This window comes from Hyla sarda, chromosome 5 (genome assembly GCF_029499605.1).
Source record: "Hyla sarda isolate aHylSar1 chromosome 5, aHylSar1.hap1, whole genome shotgun sequence".
Taxonomy (NCBI): Eukaryota; Metazoa; Chordata; class Amphibia; order Anura; family Hylidae; genus Hyla; species Hyla sarda.
In genome coordinates, this window is record NC_079193.1 from 43,431,152 (window position 1) to 43,450,798 (window position 19,647).

Here is a 19,647-nt window from a genome sequence, read left to right on the forward strand (position 1 = left end):
GTCCAGTAAACTGGCAGGTCTCCAGCCAATACCTGTGGTCAGCCCAAGCCTTTTGTAGCCATTACATCTTGATTGTTGACCCTGAATAATTTCAGACATTGGCGCTATGTCACCAGGGCCTTAACTTTTAGAACCTGCTGTATTTTTACAGTGATCTGCAACTTGTGGCTTTCCAGTTTTAAAACGAAATCTCCTTTATCTTTAGCCTTGTATTAAGATGCATTCACAACTTTTATGGTACTGGCTATATTTAGGCTTGTAGTACACTGTATATGACACTATTTTTTTTTTTCTCACTGCCTCGAGTTTTGTTCACACAATACAGTGTGTGTGTATATACGTGTGTGTGTATATATATATATATATATATATATATATATATATATATATATATATACACACGCGCGCACACACACACACAAATATAAATAAAAAGTAGTGCAGCACTCCATATAGTGAAAAAAAATTGTGGGTTTATTCCATCAAAAACAGTGTAATAAAGAGCAGCTTTTACACTGTTTTTGATGGAATAAACCCACAATTTTTTTCACTATATGGAGTCTTGCACCACTTTTTATTTTCATGGAATTGAAGGGACTCATGGACTGATCCTTTTTTTTAGTTGCCTGCACCCTGCTATTTATACATTTTCTACATTGAGAGTGCTGTTGTGCCTCTTTTTTATATAATATATATATATATATATATATATATATATATATATATATATATATATTCCAAATACAATATGCAGCACTATCCAGTATAGTAGAAATGCAGTGGGTGCCGGCGTCCAGCAAACCTGATCAGGGTTATTCTTAAATACAAAACCAGAAGACCCAGCACTCCAAAAATAAATGTGTATTTATTCCAACATATCCAGTCCACAAGCAATGTTTCTGCTCTTGATAATGGCTCCATAGAGAGCAGAAACGTTGCTTGTGGACTGGATATGTTGGAATAAATTTTTTTTGGAGTGCTGCGTCTTTTGGTTTTCCAGAGATATATAGATTTAGAGGGAGATCTCTCTCGATCTCTATCCATGTATACACATACTCACAGTGTGAGGTGAGATTCATATAGACCTGCGCTGAGGAAAAGTTGATTAGTTGCCTGTATCAACAACACACGTTTTGAAATTTCTCCCTTAGTGTGTGGTTTTTTTAAAGGAAATTATAGTTCTCCTGTTTGGATTAATCAACAGCTGCTTTAAGACTGCATGGTGTGACCAAGGCTTTAATAAAAAAGGGGTTATATAATAAAAGCAACATGTTTCCTTTATGGACTTATTTTATATACTGGGTGTCACTTCCTGGGCCAAAATGGAGCCCCTCTTTTGGATTCTAAAGGACATCCATTCTGGCAGACATAAGCCATCACTAAATTATATGGACAACCATTCATCTAAATGGTTGCTATGTAAAACTACACTCTTAGCAGCAGCTACTGCAGAGTAAATGCCTAGCTTACTGATTCCCAATCAGGGGGCCTCCAGCTGTTGCTGAACTACAACTCCCTCAATGCCCGCATTGAGTTGTTGTTTTGCATTCTGGGAGTTGTTGTTTTGCAAAAGCCAGAGGCTTCCTGGTTGGGAAACACTGGCTATTAAATTTAAATTATAGTAAGTCCCATTTTATTTAAATGATTTATAAGATCTTTTTATTGTTGCAGAGATTTAGAACATGTTCACAGAATTTCAGCTTAGGAAGTTGGGTTTGGATCTGATGATTAAATGTTACACACACACAGTTAAAATGACAGGTTATAGAACATATAAGATTATTTCTTTCATTTATATATAGGGATTGATGATGTCTGTTGTAGAGCATTTTGTTTTTTTCCACATCAGTAATCATTAGCTATGTTTAAAAAGGGGGTGGGGGGGGGGGTGTATCCAGGCTTTTTAAGTTGATAGATTTCCCTCCTCATTAATGGGGCAATGCTGCAGTACCTTGCATCGCCAGGTATAGTAATAGAAAGGACAAGCAGCAATGAACATTCAGGAGGCCCCTTCAAATGGTTGACGGGGGGTCTAGAAAGTCAGACCGAATTTTTATCAAGTCTACAGATCAAGTGCAAGAATATATGGTGCCCAGATTGATCACTCAGTCTTACATCATATCAACATTTTATAGAAATTGGTTTGAAGTATGCTTTACTCATTTATTTTATTTTTTTTCCCCCCAGAATCTTAAATATTCAAAGGGTCACCCAAGCAGCGGTGATCACCGTCATGACAAGATGCGAGACTCTGCAGATCCGTCTCCCCCAAATAAAATGCGCAGATCAGATAGCCCTGAGAAATATTCTGACGGTGTTGGACATGGCAAAGCCAAAAGCGTGCACATTCACAGGGTGCGGGAGAGGGATGGAGGTAAGTCTGTATTTTAGAATCACTTGCAGTTCATCACATAATGTTCTTTGAGGTTCACCCAGAGCAGTAAGGCAAATTTCTGTTCCCTCCAGAATAGTCCGGCTATGTTCACACAGCGTAATTCCACCAGAATATTCTGCACGGACATTCCGCTGCAGCAGAATTCCATTGATTTCAATGGGATTCTGCTACACTATGCAGGCAGCGGGATTTCCACAGCAGATGTTTTCGTTGCGGAAATCCTGATTCTGGTGTCCAGAAAAAGATTAGACTATTCTATTCTTTCTGCAGATTCCGCTTGGAAATGCATTGCCGTCTATGAGACAGCATATTTCCAAGTGGTCCTAGCGCCTGCCGGATTTTTCAAATGTGTGACATGTCTGTGTTTTTTCGGGCGGACATTCCGCACGTTTTTGGCAGTGTAATCTCGGCCTTTCTGGAGGGACATTTATCGTTTTGTGTCTTTTGAAAGTGTTGTGAAGCTTTTCTTTCACTTTATCGTAATGGCCCACGAAGGTTGATAAATTTCAGCGCATGGATGTTCAGAATTCACCCCTGCAACTTTTTATCCCATTGAACAAAAATGTGCAAATTTTTTAAGATCTTGTCCAAAGCCAGTTCTGTAAACCAGATCTGGGCTGGTGTAGATAAGCTGTGTTTTTGAGGGGTTTGCGACTTTTGTGCTTGCATCACTTACAGGGATAGATAAAGAGGCAGTACTATCTGTGCTTACATCAGTTTGTGGGACAGTGGGGGAGCTCAAAACATATTAAAACCTGTCTATATTTTCTGAGGTCTTTTTAACCCCTTAAGGACTAGGCCAATTTTGGTACTCTGATTGCGGGGGTCCTGCTATCTCTGCTGCGGCACCCCAGACATCCGGTGCAGAGAGCGAACTTGTGCAGTCCTGGCCACGCCCCCCTCAATGCAAGTCTATGGGAGGGGGTGTGACTTACGTCACACCCCCTCCCATAGCCTTGCATTGAGGGGGTGTGGCGTTCCTCCAGTATACTTGGCTCCAATTAACAACTGCTGTTGTGTAAATATGTGCAAATTTGCATTTGGCTGACTGAAAGCTTTGCGTAGCAAGATCTTATTTGAAACAAGGTGACCACATAGGGAAGGAGTATTTGTTTTGAGATGTGTTCCCCTGTTGTATGTCGCGCTGTTTGTAAGTAACTTATATCTCTGTAGGGTCCTGTAGGACAGTGGTTCTCAACCAGGGGTACGCCAAGGGTTATGTAGGGGTACAGCAATTCGCCTACAAATACCAGCCATGCATTGGCCAGTACTTGTCAGCGCAGAGCTGGGATTGGTCACCGCGGCAGCTCACTGTATTGTATCGTTTACGTGAGCTACAGTGGCTCTTCTTAGTCCCCTTGTGACGTCATTCTCCCCTCCCTCTGATTCCCTTTTACCATTATCAGATTATGGCAAAAGGGGATCAGAAGGAGGGGGGGGGGGGGAATAATGGCACAAGGGGATTAAGTATCGCATTAGCATCATATTAGAAAGGTAAGCACACGCCATTATGAAATGAAGTACTTTTATGGCTTACTTTGTCCGCAGGTACCCTTCATGCAAACTTACGTGCAGGGGGTACCCACGGACCTACTTTCACCCTTTTGGGGGGTACAGTCGCGAAAAAGGTTGAGAACCACTGTTCTAGGGTAAATATGGGGGGTATTTATCAGGACCTGTGCTGATATGAAGTTGACCTTTTGCCTATAGCAGCCAATCGGATCACTTTTCATTTTTTTTTTTAAAGGCCTTTTAAAGAAAATTAAAGAAGCAATACGCTTGGTTGCTATGGGCAACTAGCCAGCTTTTTCTTTGCAGGTTTTGATAATTCCCCAAATTGCCTTCACCTTAAGGAGATGGAAGATGAACGGAGCATGTGTGACCACCTTAGTGGTTCCTAACAAAGCCTGTTATCAAAACACAGCAGGCACATGGGGCATTAGGTATTTCTCACAAGACATTTTCAGAAATCCTTGTACATTTAAAATAGGTTTATTTCACATAATTAGTTATATTTTGAACTAACTTTCATTGGTCTAAGACTCGAGCGAGGTGGGTCTGTTTATTGTTACGGTCCCATCCAATACGCGGCCACTTCACTGGTCCATGGGGTAACAAAACCTGATAAAAATGTGCACGGAGCACCTCTGATGTATAGTGCTTTCATTATTATAATTGTTCATATTATTAACGTTTATTATTAATTTGATGCGAGCTGTGTAGGGAATGTTACTGCACCTTATTTTTCTTGGATTTGTTGGCTGCCTTTGTTTTTGAAGAGCAGTGACTTGTCAGAATGTTTTGTGCTTGACTTTTTTTTTTTTTTCTTTGACAAATATAGCTGCTATTAGACTAGATTGCTGCTCTGTAAGGCTAAGTTTCGACTTAGTTTTTTTTCTGGCCCAAAAAGATTCAGGATGAAAAAACGCCTGAAAAAACGCCACAGCATTTTTCCTGTGTTTGGCTTTTTTTTTTTTGGCGTTTTTTGCCTTTTGAGTGGAAATTGCATTTTTGGCCCCTTTGATGATTTTTCAAAATTAGTTGAGTACCAGAAAAAAAGATAAAAAGATGCAGTAGTGATGGAAAAAAATGTAATAACATTTTTCTTTTTTTATAACAAAATTAGCATAAATTTTTAAACAGGGATCAATTATGTGGGCGGCAGGGCACTAAAAATGTAGCTGACAATAATAAAAAAAAAAAAAAAAAAAAAAAATTTTGTGTAACTATTTTTTATTTTTTTTTTAACTGTTTCGTGATGGGAGTAGTAGTTCCGGCACTAATAGACCCACCCGGGTGGCTGGATGGTGGCAGCTTCAGCGGGGAAATATGAATGAGTGATGTGAAGTTCTATTCACATCACTGGCCGGAGTACAGAGCAGAGATGTGAGCGCTGTATAGAGCCGCTCCGCATCTCTGCTATATTATGGATGATCACAGCGGGTGCCAGGAGTGACACCCGGGGCGATATGTCTGTTAGTACAGGAACTACTACTCCCATCATGGAACAGTCTGTTCCATGCTGGGAGTAGTAGTACTACCTGAAAAAAAAAGAAAAAAAATTAAACGCACACACTTTATTCCACACATTATTAAAATACATTACTAATAAAAAGTTTAACAAAATGAATTATAACAAATATATTATTTTAACATTTAAATGGCCCCTTTCTAAATTTTTACGCACACAAAAAAAAGTGGAAACTTAGCCTCCCTCCTAAACTACAATAGCAGGATCATGCTTTTTCCTGATGGGGTGAGCACCGGCAGGCTTTGGTAGATAAATGCTAAAATAAATCTAAAGACTTGATTCTCCCACATCAGGGAACTACAAGAGACCTCTGACCCAAACCTCTTCCTGTATCCTATACTCCTGTGCGTTGGCACTAAGCCATTTCTCCAAATGGGCAGAGTATATAGACCCTGATGATGGGAGGAGAAATATTCAGGTCTTCGGTGCTTGAGAATTCCTGATTCAGTCCAGGCTTATTTATAGAAGATATTTTACCCCTATGAGGTAGAAAAGAATTGAGTCTTCTAAATCTCATCTATGTTTAAGATGCCAGACAGAGGTTAGAACATTCCTTCACTCCGGTTGCTCTTGTCTTTGAGTTCGGCCTTTCTGGTAGGAGGGTGAGATGTTTCACCATGATCACTTTGAGGGAGATTTATCAAAACCTGTGTGGAGGAAGAGTGGTGCAGTTGTCCATAGTAATCAATCAGGTTACTTCTATATATTACATTTTTTTTAAACCCCTTAACGACCACGGACGTAAATGTACGTCCTGGTTTGGCGGTACTTGGCGCACCAGGATGTACATTTACATCCTGTGTATGACCGCGAGCATCGGAGCGCAAACAGTGCTGCCGCAGTGATCCGATCATCTGTAATGGAAGACGGAGGTCCCCTCACCTGCCTCCGTCCGTCTTCCGCCCTCTCCTGCTCTGGTCTGAGATCGAGCAGACCAGAGCATAAGATCACCAATAATACTGATCAGTGCTAAGTTTAATGCATAGCACTGAACAGTATTAGCAATCAAATGATTGATATAGATAGTCCCCTATGGGGAATAAAAAGTGTATTTATAAACATTTTTTTTTTTTGAAAAATGTAAAAAAAAAAGGTAAAAATCCCCTCCCACCCCCCCCCCCCCCCCCCAATAAAAATGAATATTGTTTGTTTTTCCCATTTTACCCCCAAAAAGCAGCTGCTATGGCAACTGCACCACACTTTCTCTACACAGGTTTTGATAACGCTCCTATAAATCTTCACCGCACAGGTATGCATGATAGGCATTATGGGGGAGATTCATCAAAACCTGCCCAGAGGAAAAGTTGCTGAGTTGTCCATAGCAACCAATCAGATCGCTGCTTTCATTTTTCAGAGGCCTTTTCAAAAGTGAAAGTGATCTGATTGGTTGCTATGGGCAACTCAGCAACTTTTCCTCTGGACAGGTTTTGATAAATCTCCACTTATGTTCCCACAGGGGAAATTCTGTGATTCAGTAATGCCGAATTTTTGCAGTTTTGCAGAATTTGAGCGGAATTTTTGCAAAACTTAAAGATTTGTTCAATGTTTTATTCAGAATTTTCGCTGCAAAGGTTCTGCTGTGTGAATGGGACAGCGGAATTCCCATTCAACACAATAGCCCTGATTTACTAACGTGATCCCCACTCTTTATCGGGTTATGCAACACAATTTGTGCCACACATTTTACTGGTAAAAACCCGACTGTTTTCCAATTACTCTGAGTATTATTTTTTTATTTTTTTTACCCGACTAAAGGGGCGGGTTTGCATAATCAGGGTCGGGTTCTCGGAATTTTATTGAAAACCCGACAGTTGTATTTAAAAACCCACCAGAAAAATTGTGAATGACTGAACTTGAAAACCTGACTGCATTGAGGCGTGGGGAATCTGTTAAGTGTGTTTTTTTTTTTAAATCCTGTTATTGTCCCCTTAGTAGCTTTTTATATTACATTTTAAATTAGAATTTTTTTGGGGGAATTTCTTTATTTTTTTTTTTTTTTAAATCTTGACTTTAAATTCCTACCTTTTTTTTGACTTTTTGTTTAACCCATTAACGACCATGAATGTAAAGTTTTGTCCTGGTGCAGTCACTTTGCTCTATTTATTTGCTTTATGCTTTTATTTTTTTCTCCGTGCGACAGAATTTTATATCGTGCGACCAAATTTTCCCGACATGTGCGAGACATTGATAAATACGTGTGAGAAAAAATAGCTGGGGTGGGAAAAAAATAACACTACACTCTTAATAAATCAGGGATAATGGCCCTGATTTATTAAGAGTGTTGTGTAGATTTCTTTGTGGGTTTTAATTCCCTACAATTTTTTTTTTCCACGGTATTTACTAAGGTTTCCCTACATTTTCCACTTTCCCTACATTTTGCTTTTTTACACATGTTCTGATCTGTCGGGTTTTCCCCAGCTGATATCCACCCTATTTTCTGTGGGAACCTTAATGTAAATATGTTGCGTTTTTTGTGTGAAAATATTAGGAACACGCCCCTTTTCAGTGACCACGCCCCTTTCCCCAGCCGTTTTTTTTTTTTGTTTAATTTTTCCAGCTGATTCCACTAGGAAATTCTGATGTGTGAGAATAACAGGGTTTCTAAGACAAGATCTTCTGGTTGCTACTCTTCTTTGCACAGAAAGTAATGATCATAGCATGGTTTTCCAACCAGTGTGCCTCCAGCTGTTGCAAAACTACAACACCCAGCATGCCCGGACAGCCAAAGGCTGTCCGGGCATGCTGGTAGTTGTAGTTTTACAACAGTTGGAGGCACACTGGTTGGTAAACACTGGATCATAGTGTGGTATTCCATGGATGTTTCCTACACAATCGAGTGGGTTTAATTCGTTCCGCTATATCTGAATAGGATATGCCAATATCATGTTTTCATTTTGTTACATTCTGTTAAAATTTCCTTTTTTATTTTTTGTATGTTAGTCAAATTTATTATTGAAACAGGATGCAACAGGACACAAGAATGAAGCTGGAGCCTGTTTTTTGTCAAATAGAAGTCGCTGACAACAGAATAGGCACCCTGCAGTATCCTGTTTTGAAGGGGTTTTTTTCCTCTCATTTTGAAAGGGAAAATTAAAGCGCAACTGTCATGAATTTTTAAACCTCTAAACTAATAAAGCGTTATAACGTTGAATGCAATTACAATGCAAACATACAATTTGGCTGCTTTTTAGCAGTCTTGATGAACCTAAAAACACTTTCTTGTCGGTCAGCAACAGTGGCATGGACATGGCCAGGGGTTTGTGATGCCCTGTGGTCACCAAGCCTTGCCCCTGTACCCCAGGGCTGGGACCACTGTGATGGACAAACAGGTCCTCAGCGCATGCGTCCCTTTCTGTTTTCCTTTAGTGATTGCAGAAGTACCCAGTGCATCTCCGGCACTTTTTAATAAACTTTGGGGATAAAAAAACTGCCCGTTTCCCCCTCCTAACTGAGGCATTGGGAGCGAGCGCTTGCTGAGAGAAATCACGGAGCACTAGAGCTGGGCGGTATACCGGTTCATACGGAATACTGGTGTGTTTTTGTCTTACGATATGAATTTTTCACGTACCGCAATACCGTTTCCATAGCAACTAACTCCAATGCGTGATGGCGTAGAGAAATGTCCGGCCACACAGTCTCTCTGGGAAGTGTAGTCTGAGCCGCACTGAACTGACTGTGAGGAACTGGGAGGGGACTACAACTCTCAGCGGGCATGTGACTTCCGGGCGGGCGCAGGAAAGACATGGAGGAGAGTTACCGGGCGGCCTGACAGAGACCCCCAGGTACCATGGTGAGGACCCCCCACCACCTGACACTATGCTGAGGAAGCCAACGCCCCCCCGACCACAAATACCATGAAACCGCCATGATTTCGAAAAATACCGTGATATACATTTTTGGTCATACCACCCAGCTCTGCTGCAAGCACGCAATAAGGGGCCATGTGTGGAGGTCCGGTGTGTCAGTCACACAGCAGTCCCAGCGTTAAACTACTGAGGATAGGCATGGTGGCTGCAGGGCGTTGCAAACCCCTGTCCATGCCTGACTATTGCTGACACCACAAGATAAAGCAGCCAAAGGTATTGCTGCATTGCAATTGTATTCAACTTTATCATCCTGGTGTTCAAGGGGTTTAGAAATCATGACAGTTACACTTTTAGCAGGATGAAAAAACCTAATGTGAACAGACCCCTACTAATGTTTTTCTTACACTTGGGGAGGTTTATCAGATCTTGTGTAGAGGAAGAGTGAAGCAGCTGCCATTAAGTATCCCGATTCATTATAAAAAAGGCTTCCAAAAGCTGGTGTCTGATGACATTTTAGGTTTATTGTACCTCTACTACTGTGTGTCCCAACCTATGTGCCTCCAGCTGTTGCCTTTGGCTGTCCAGGCATGCTTAAAGATTTTCAGATGTCTCATGTTTTTCCAGGCCTTTCCATCTCTAAGTTCTCCAGACTCACCTGAAGACAAGCAAATCCTGGAATACAATTCAAATACTGAGATTGTAATTTGTAAAGAGCAGCATGCGCTTCTCTCTAGGGGGGCTGCAGGGCAAAGGTTTAGTTTGGTTGTTGGTATTACAGTAGTTTATTTCTGTCCTCTCGGATTGGCCTTCATTGACATTTATCTACCTGATTTCTATTAAAGGGGTACTCCGGTGGAATTTTTTTTTTTTTTAAATCAACTGATGCCAGAAAGTTAATTTGTAAATTACTACTTTTTAAAATCTTAATCCAGTACTTATCAGCTGCTGTATTCTCCACAGGAAGTTCTTTTCTTTTTGAATTTCTTTTGTCTGACTCCAGTGCTCTCTGCTGACACATCTGTCCATGTCAAGAACTGTCCAGAGCAGAAGCAAATCCCCAGAGCAAACCTATTCTGCTCTGGACAGTTCCTGACATGAACAGAGGTGTCAGAAGAGAGCACTGTGGTCAGTCTGAAAGAAATTTAAAAAGAAAAGAACTTCCTATGGCGCATACAACAGCTAAGTACTGGAAGGAAATAGAAGTAATTTACAAATCTGTTTAACTTTCTGGCACCAGTTGATTTTTTTATTTTGTTTTCCACCGGAGTACCCCTTTTAATGTCTTTCCCTTTCCCAGATAATGTTCTTATCCTCAGACAGATAATGTTCTCCCTCCTCCCCATCACAGATAATGTTCTCCCTCCTCCCCATCACAGATAATGTTCTCCCTCCTCCCCATCACAGATAATGTTCTCCCTCCTCCCCATCACAGATAATGTTCTCCCTCCTCCCCATCACAGATAATGTTCTCCCTCCTCCCCATCACAGATAATGTTCTCCCTCCTCCCCATCACAGATAATGTTCTCCCTCCTCCCCATCACAGATAATGTTCTCCCTCCTCCCCATCACAGATAATGTTCTCCCTCCTCCCCATCACAGATAATGTTCTCCCTCCTCCCCATCACAGATAATGTTCTCCCTCCTCCCCATCACAGATAATGTTCTCCCTCCTCCCCATCACGGATAATGTTCTCCCTCCTCCCCATCACGGATAATGTTCTCCCTCCTCCCCATCACGGATAATGTTCTCCCTCCTCCCCATCACGGATAATGTTCTCCCTCCTCCCCATTTATATGTTTGCCCTACACACGTGTTTGATTTAAGTTGCCTGGAGAGTCAACATGGAGCTCTATGGTGTAGTGGCTATGTTACGGTTAAGCTACTAATATTTAGAACTCAATTGTGTTTGTTGTTATTTGGACTGTTGTTATCCATTCAATTTGAAGTTGTTATAATGTCGTTTTCCGACTTATCTCAAATAACAGAAAATACAGCAGAAGTATTTTAATTTTGTGAAACTACCGTTTATGTTAATTCTGTTGCTAAAAATGCTGCTATTAAGTCTTTTCAAGACTATTTGAAGTGCAATATGATAAAAAGGAAATAAATCTGGTAGGATTTTCCAAAGAAATCGTGAGTTATGATTACATTTTTTTACTCACTTTCATTGATTTACTTGGTGTGCGGTCAGCATATGTTTGCCCTACACACGTGTTTGATTTAAGCTCCCTCTTCCCCATGACCATGTTCTCCCTCCTCCCCATGACCATGTTCTCCCTCCTCCCCATGACCATGTTCTCCCTCCTCCCCATGACGGATAATGCTCTCCCTCCTCCCCATGACGGATAATGTTCTCCCTCCTCCCCATGACGGATAATGCTCTCCCTCCTCCCCATGACGGATAATGCTCTCCCTCCTCCCCTTGACGGATAATGCTCTCCCTCCTCCCCTTGACGGATAATGCTCTCCCTCCTCCCCTTGACGGATAATGCTCTCCCTCCTCCCCTTGACGGATAATGCTCTCCCTCCTCCCCTTGACGGATAATGCTCTCCCTCCTCTCCCTCTCCATTACAGATGATGTCCCCCCCCCCCCCCCTAGTAAATTGATTTTATTCTCCTTCGTTTAAATGGTGAGACCAGCACTTTGTAAATCTACTCCACTCTACATTGTTTTAAATTTTTTACTGAAAATTTTTACTGGAATATTTACAGATATATTACAGCTCTAGGCATGCTGGGAGTTGTAGTTTTGCTACAGCTGAAAACACACTGGTTGGGAAACACTGTACTAGTAGAATGCCTTGTTGTTGGTTAAAATAATCTGTCATTATCTTTGTATGAGCCGCCTGTGTGTTGTCTAAATGCTTTGTGTTCCCTCTTATAAAGTATAGTATGGCATTTGGTATGCATCATATTTATCATGGATACTGTAAGGTAGAGCCAGCGATACCTGTGTGAACAGGGCTTGAGATCTGCTGGGAGATCTACTTTTGCTGTGGCTGTTCTGTTGCCTTTGTACATTATTTCAGAGTAAGATAAATGAATTTTTGTTTCCCAATATCCATGAGTCAGTTTGGGCAGCAGCTTGAGCTTGTGAGGTGACAGAATAGATCACTGCTTCCCAACCAGGGTACCTCCAGCTGTTGCAAAACTACAACTCCCAGCATGCCCGGACAGCCGTTGGCTGTCCGGGCATGCTGGGAGTTGTAGTTTTGCAACAGCTGGAGGCACCCTGGTTGGGAAGCACTGGAATAGATGATCTGTACAATCTTAAATTTTGTCTGGGCAATGCAGCTGGGCATACATATGAGACAGAACCTGGCAATGTAATTTGTATGGTCCTTTCCCCAGATGGCACATGTTTGGGGAAATAAAACAATAGGACATCTTGGTTTATAAGCTGCCTGTCTCATCCACAGGTACACATCTGCCATGAGTGTAAAGAGAACGATGTACCAAGATTACATGTTTGTGAAAAAATTGGTTTTTTTTAATTAGGTGTGTTCCTCTGAACACGAATTGAAAATTAAATGTCCGCCATAGTGTCTCCCCTCAGAATCTGCTTTCACCAGCGTATCAGAATTCTCTGGGCTTAAATCTGGGGCTTCCATAAAGGACTTGGGGCTTAAAGGGGTACACCCGTGGAAAACTTTTTTTTTTAACCCCTTAAGGACGCAGGACGTAAATGTACACTTACGTCCTAAGCATAACCGCGGGCATCTGAGCGATGCCCGTGTCATGCGCGGCTGATCCCGGCTGCTGATCGCAGCCAGGGACCCGCCGGCAATGGCCGACGCGCGCGATCTCGCGGGCGTCCGCCATTAACCCCTCAGATGCCGGGATCAATACAGATCCCGGCATCTGCGGCAGTGCGCGATTTGAATGAATGATCGGATAGCCTGCAGCTCTGCTGCGGGGATCCAATCATTCATAACGCCGCACGGAGGTCCCCTCACCTTCCTCCGTGCGGCTCCCTGCGTCTCCTGCTCTGGTCTGTGATCGAGCAGACCAGAGCAGAAGATGACCGATAATACTGATCTGTTCTATGTCCTATACATAGAACAGATCAGTATTAGCAATCATGGTATTGCTATGAATAGTCCCCTATGGGGACTATTCAAGTGTAAAAAAAAAAAATGTAAAAAAATGTAAAAGTAAAAGTAAAAAAAAGTGAAAAATCCTCCCCCAATAAAAAAGTAAAACGTCCGTTTTTTCCTATTTTACCCCCAAAAAGCGTAAAAAATTTTTTATAGACATATTTGGTATCGCCGCGTGCGTAAATGTCCGAACTATTAAAATAAAATGTTAATGATCCCGTACGGTTAACGGCGTGAACGAAAAAAAAAAAAGTCCAAAATTCCTACTTTTTTTAATACATTTTATATAAAAAAAAATTATAAAAAATGTATTAAAAGTTTTTTATATGCAACTGTGGTATCAAAAAAAAGTACAGATCATGGCGCAAAAAATGAGCCCCCATACCGCCGCTTATACGGAAAAATAAGTTATAGGTCATCAAAATAAAGGGATTATAAATGTACTAATTTGGTTAAAAAGTTTGTGATTTTTTTTTAAGCGCAACAATAATATAAAAGTACGTAATAATGGGTATCATTTTAATCGTATTGACCCAGAGAATAAAGAACACATGTCATTTTTACCATAAATTGTACGGCGTGAAAACGAAACCTTCCAAAATTAGCAAAATTGCGTTTTTCGTTTTAATTTCCCCACAAAAATAGTTTTTTGGTTGCGCCATACATTTTATGATATAATGAGTTATGTCATTACAAAGGACAACTGGTCGCGCAAAAAACAAGCCCTCATACTAGTCTGTGGATGAAAATATAAAAGTTATGATTTTTAGAAGGCGAGGAGGAAAAAATGAAAACGTAAAAATGTAATTGTCTGAGTCCTTAAGGCCAAAATGGGCTGAGTCCTTAAGGGGTTAATCAACAGGTGCCAGAAAGTTAAACAGATTTGTAAATTACTTCTATTAAAAAATCTTAATCCTTCCAATACATTTTATGGGCTGTATACTACAGAGGAAATGCTTTTCTTTTTGGATTTCTCTGATATCACGACCACAGTGCTCTCTACTGACCTCTGCAGTCCATTTTTGGAACTTTCCAGAGCAGGAGAAAATCCCCATAGCAAACATATCCTGCTATGGACAGCAGAGGTCAGCAGAGAGCACTGTGGTCGTGACATCAGAGAAATCCAAAAAGAAAAGCATTTCCTCTGTAGTATACAGCCCCTAAAATGTATTGGAAGGATTAAGATTTTTTAATAGAAGTAATTTACAAATCTGTTTAACTTTCTGGCACAAGTTGATTTAAAAGAGTTCCACGGGAGTACCCCTTTTAACAAATTGTTCTCAGTCTTTCTGCTTGTTGCTTCCTGGAGTTGTCTTGGTCTGCTTTCACACTATAAAGTTCCTCCATTTTAAAGACCCGTTATAATTTCCCGTTATGAAAACCCATTACAAAATTCCATTAAAGTCTTATGGGATTTTTACATTATCCGTTTTAACCCGTCATGGCCCATGTTGAATTACGGACGTTATTTGTGACGGGAGAAAAAAACGTTACATGCACTATTTTTCTCCCGTCAGAAAATAAAGTCCGTTATTCTTAACGGGCTATGACAGGTTAAAACGAATAATGTAAAAATCCCATAGACTTTAATAGGATTTTGTAACGGCGGTAGTAAGGGTTTTCATAACGGGTCTTAAACCCCTTAAGGACCGGGGTTTTTTGCATTTTCGTTTTTTGCTCCTTGCCTTTAAAAAATTATAACTCTTTCAATTTTGCACCTAAAAATCCATATGATGGCTTATTTTTTGCGCCACCAATTCTACTTTGTAATCACGTCAGTCATTTTGCCCAAAAATCTACGGTGAAACGGAAAAAAAAATAATTGTGCGACAAAATTGAAAAAAAAAAACGCTGTTTTGTAACTTTTGGGGGCTTCCGTTTCTACGTAGTACATTTTTCGGTAAAAATGACACCTTATCTTTATTCTGTAGGTCCATACGATTAAATTGATACCCTACTTATATAGGTTTGATTTTGTCGCACTTCTGGAAAAAATCATAACTACATGCAGGAAAATTAATACGTTTAAAATTGTCTTCTTCTGACCCCTATAACTTTTTTATTTTTCCGTGCATGGGGCGGTATGAGGGCTCATTTTTTGCGCCGTGATCTGAAGTTTTTAGCGGTACCATTTTTGCATTGATAGGACTTATTGATCGCTTTTTATTCATTTTTAAATGATATAAAAAGTAACCAAAAATGCACTATTTTGGACTCTGGAATTTTTGGGCGCGCACACCATTGACCGAGCGGTTTAATTAATGATATATTTTTATAATTCGGACATTTCCGAACGCGGTGATACCATATATTTTTATTTTTATCTACACTGTTTTTTTTTAATGTTTTTGGAAAAGGGGGGTGATTCAAACTTTTAATAGGGGAGGAGTTAAATGATCTTTATTCACTTTTTTTTCCACTTTTTTTTTGCAATGTTATACTCCCATAGGGACCTATAACACTGCACACACTGATCATTGTTATCCTATAGGGACCTATAACACTGCACACACTGATCATTGTTATCCCATAGGGACCTATAACACTGCACACACTGATCTTTCACATTGATCACTGGTTTCTCATAGGAAACCAGTGATCGACGATTCTGCCGCATGACTGCTCAGGCCTGGATCTCAGGCACTGAGCAGTCATTCGGCGATCGGACAGCGAGGAGGCAGGTAGGGGCCCTCCCGCTGTCCTGTCAGCTGTTCGGGATGCCGCGATTAGCCGCGGCTATCCCGAACAGCCCGACTGAGCTAGCCGGCAACTTTCACTTTCGCTTTTAGCCATCGGCGATGCGCACTATTAGAGGCGGGTCCCGGCTTCACTATGACGCCGGGCCCGCTGTGATATGACGCGGGGTTACTGTGTAACCCCACGTTATATCAGGAGAGCAGGACCAAGGACGTACCTGTACGTCCTTGGTCCTTAAGGGGTTAAAATGGAGGAACTTTATAGTAGGGATCGACCGATTATCGGTTTGGCCGATATTGATGATTTTGGACGTTATCTGTATCTGCAATTACCTTGCCGATAATCCGATAATGCCAGCGGGGCAGCGGTGGTGGTTGGACTAAGGACCAGCAGGGGAGAGAAGCGAGCGGCAGCGGTCTCTGGCCAGAGGATAGGGGGGGGGGGGGGGGGGGGTTTGCACTCAGGACAGGCAGGAGGAGAGAAGCGGGCGGCGGTCTCTGGCCCCGCAAAAGCCGCTGAAGTTCATTGATTTAAAGTGCCCGCTTTAAATCAACGATCTACAGCTGCTTCTTCGGGGCCGGGGGGGGACTGTAAGAAATAGCCGATAACTTATACCGGTATATCGGTATAAGCTATCGGCCTGAAAGGCCACAGATTATCGGTATCGGCCCTAAAAAATCGATATCGGTCGATCTCTACTTAATAGTGTGAAGGCAGCCTAATAGCATTTCATGCTTCCTTTCTCAGATGACATTGAGTTTTTCCAGCTTTACAGCCTCTCAGAGCCTTTAGAAATGATTCTCACCCTGACATTAAAGCTGCTGACAGCTCTCATCATGGAGGAACATAAGGTGTAGTCGCACAAGGCAGAAATGTTGCAGGAAATGTGTGCACTGAATCCCTGCACCTGCTGCACAAACCTCTCCTTTCACATTTGGAAGCAGTGTTTCTGCAGCAACCTAATGGATATACCACAGTAGGCAAACAGATTGTACATAATGAAAGGTTATTCCATAAGGGTGCGTTCACACGTACAGGATCCTGCGCAGATTTCATGCACAGGATTTTCTGCTGCAGAACAGCTTCTAATCTGTAGATACAAATCCTGCTTATCAAATCTGCTCAGGATCCTGTACGTGTGAATAGTCCCTTAAGCAGGATTTATGAATATTTTCTATATTTTTCCCTTTTTAAATGACAGTTTTTATTTACTGGTGGCTCTGGACATAAAGGCTATAATAGAACCGAGCCTTGCCCCCGCATAGTGAGAGGTACAAGTCCTGGCTGTGATTGGCTGTCCAGCCAATCCCTGACTGTAGTGGTGCCCTGCCTCAGTTTAGGGTGGCATGAATGTATGAATGAATCCCTCATGATCAGACCCTTGTCCCATCCATTTTTTTGTTTTTTTTGTTTTTTATTAAAAAGAAAAAACCCAAGTGCTTCTTTAAAGGAATTTCTTTCTTTATAGTGCAGATGGGGTCTGTTGATGCCATGTATGGGTTGTCTGCCATCTTTATTCCTTTTTCCCCTGACATTTCTTACGCTGCTTACATTTCCCGAGACACCTCCAGCTTAGCACAGAAACAGATGAGCTTGTGACAGCACCTACTCTGAGTAATAGGGGATAGATCTGTGACTTTGAACTTCTAACTCCATAGTTTTATGTGATGCAGCTTTTGTCATTGTCAGCTCTTACAGCAGTGTTTCCCAACCAGGGTGCCTCCAGCTGTTTTGTAACAACTGGAGGCACCCTGGTTGGGAAACGCTGTCTTACAGTGTAAATCGTGGAGTGTTATAGCACTGCAACTAGGACTCACCTACCGTATCACTGCTCTCCTGGTCTCTTAGAGAAGGCAGACTATCTACATTAAGGGTGCGTTCACACATTCATATTTTCTGCTGCAGATTTGCTGTAGCAGATTTGGATATTAAAGTCAATGGAAAGCAAAATCCGCAGAGGCAGATCTGCAGCAAAAAATCACTCAAGTGTGAGCGTACACTTAGCAGCATACTGTGCATGGATGAACAAAAGAGAAGGGCAGCTCACAGATTATGGATCTGATAGAAAGTGATGTCATTCTGTAGTTCATAGGAAGTCGGCCACACGGATATCCTGTCTGCTTATTAGATCGTATCATTTTCTAGGTTGTTAGACTGGAGATCACATGACCCAGCTGCAGTAATAAAATGTATGAATGCAGCTGAGCTGCAGTGAAACAGATGACACTGCAGGGATACTGGGGTGAGTTAGCAATTATATATAGGCAAACACAAAACCTGGAGAGCCTCTTTAAATACTGTTCCAGTGCTGTTGTCTCTGTGAACACATTAATAAGTCCTTTTCGGTTTATGGTGTGGTTAGTTGTGTATTTCTGTGTACAATAGGTGAATATTTCAGTAATTTGTCCACCCTGTTCCACACACAAATCTGCTGTAATGTATTTTATCACTGGTTGGAAGCGGGTGGGGGTTGTGGTCTGTGCAGAGTTGGGGCGTCTATTTCTTTAGAAAGTGAAGGCAGGAGAGATGTGCACACAAGCAGCCAGGAGGCCACCGCAGAGTCATTACTCAGCAATCACAAGCGCAGTTAAGTGAGCATCCATTTACATGTACTCTGCCCGCTATGTTTTTAAGAACAGTTTGTGCCGCTTTTGGATTTTCGGTCTTTTCATAGACTTGTTGGGTAATTTCTATTTTATCTGCAATCTGTGCAAAAGGGTGTAGTCTGGCACGTCAATATCCGGATAATCCACTAGCATGGGATACTATTAAGCAGTGTCAACTAGATCAGCAGAGTTGCTCAGCTAGTGGTGCAGATCAGGAAAAATACAGGTCCGTGTACAGCAACACATGAAGAAATGACGTGATCGCACTCACCACTCTGTAGCAGCAATATTTATTCCGTCATGTACAGCGGGTATAGTCGTGCAGGGGCGCCTCCAAGGGACAGATCTGTTTCGCGTAGCGAGCACGCTTCGTCCAGCAAACGCTCCAATGGAACATGACTGAATAAATATTGCTGCTACAGAGTGGTGAGTGCGATCACTTCATCATGTGTTTCTATTTTATCTGCTGTGACAATATTGACAGGTCTTGTAAATGAACGTTTTGTCCATGGTTTCACACCTACTGACTTGGAGGAAGAGAAGAACGTGTTTGCTTGGAAAGACCACCAGGATGGCGTCAGGACTATAGAGTCATCTTCCTATTTGAAGGAGATTCTAATTTAGCTGATAACCCCTTAAAAACATGACTAAAGGTTATCCACGATTAGAAAAACAGAGCTAATTTCTTTACAACAAAATAGCACCACTCCTGTCCTCAGGTGGTGTGTGGTATTGCAGCTCAGTCACATTAAAGGTGTACTCTGGTGCTTAGACATCGTATCCCCTATCCAAAGGATACGGGATAAGATGCCTGATCGCGGGAGTCCCGCAGCTGGGGACGCCCGTGATCATGCACGTGGCACCCCGTTTGTAATCGGTCCCTGGAGCGTGTTCACTCCGGGTCTGATTACGGTCGACCGCAGGGCCGACGGCCTGTGACGTCACGTCTCCGCCCCCGTGTGACGTCACGCTCCGCCCCTCAATGCAAGCCTACGGGAGGGGGCGTGACAGC

The 19,647-nt window shown here is 41.8% G+C and overlaps 1 protein-coding gene across 4 annotated transcripts in view; it reads left to right on the top strand.

Annotated features, from left to right (window-relative positions):
- The window catches only part of WAC (WW domain containing adaptor with coiled-coil), a 74,903-nt gene that overhangs the window by 5,514 nt on the left and 49,742 nt on the right, over positions 1–19,647 (top strand). For all 4 annotated transcript variants that reach the window (XM_056519417.1, XM_056519416.1, XM_056519419.1 and 1 more), the window contains exon 3: positions 2,188–2,374. In XM_056519417.1, the coding sequence (XP_056375392.1) occupies positions 2,188–2,374 (187 nt within the window). The remainder of the gene's footprint in view (positions 1–2,187; positions 2,375–19,647) is intronic.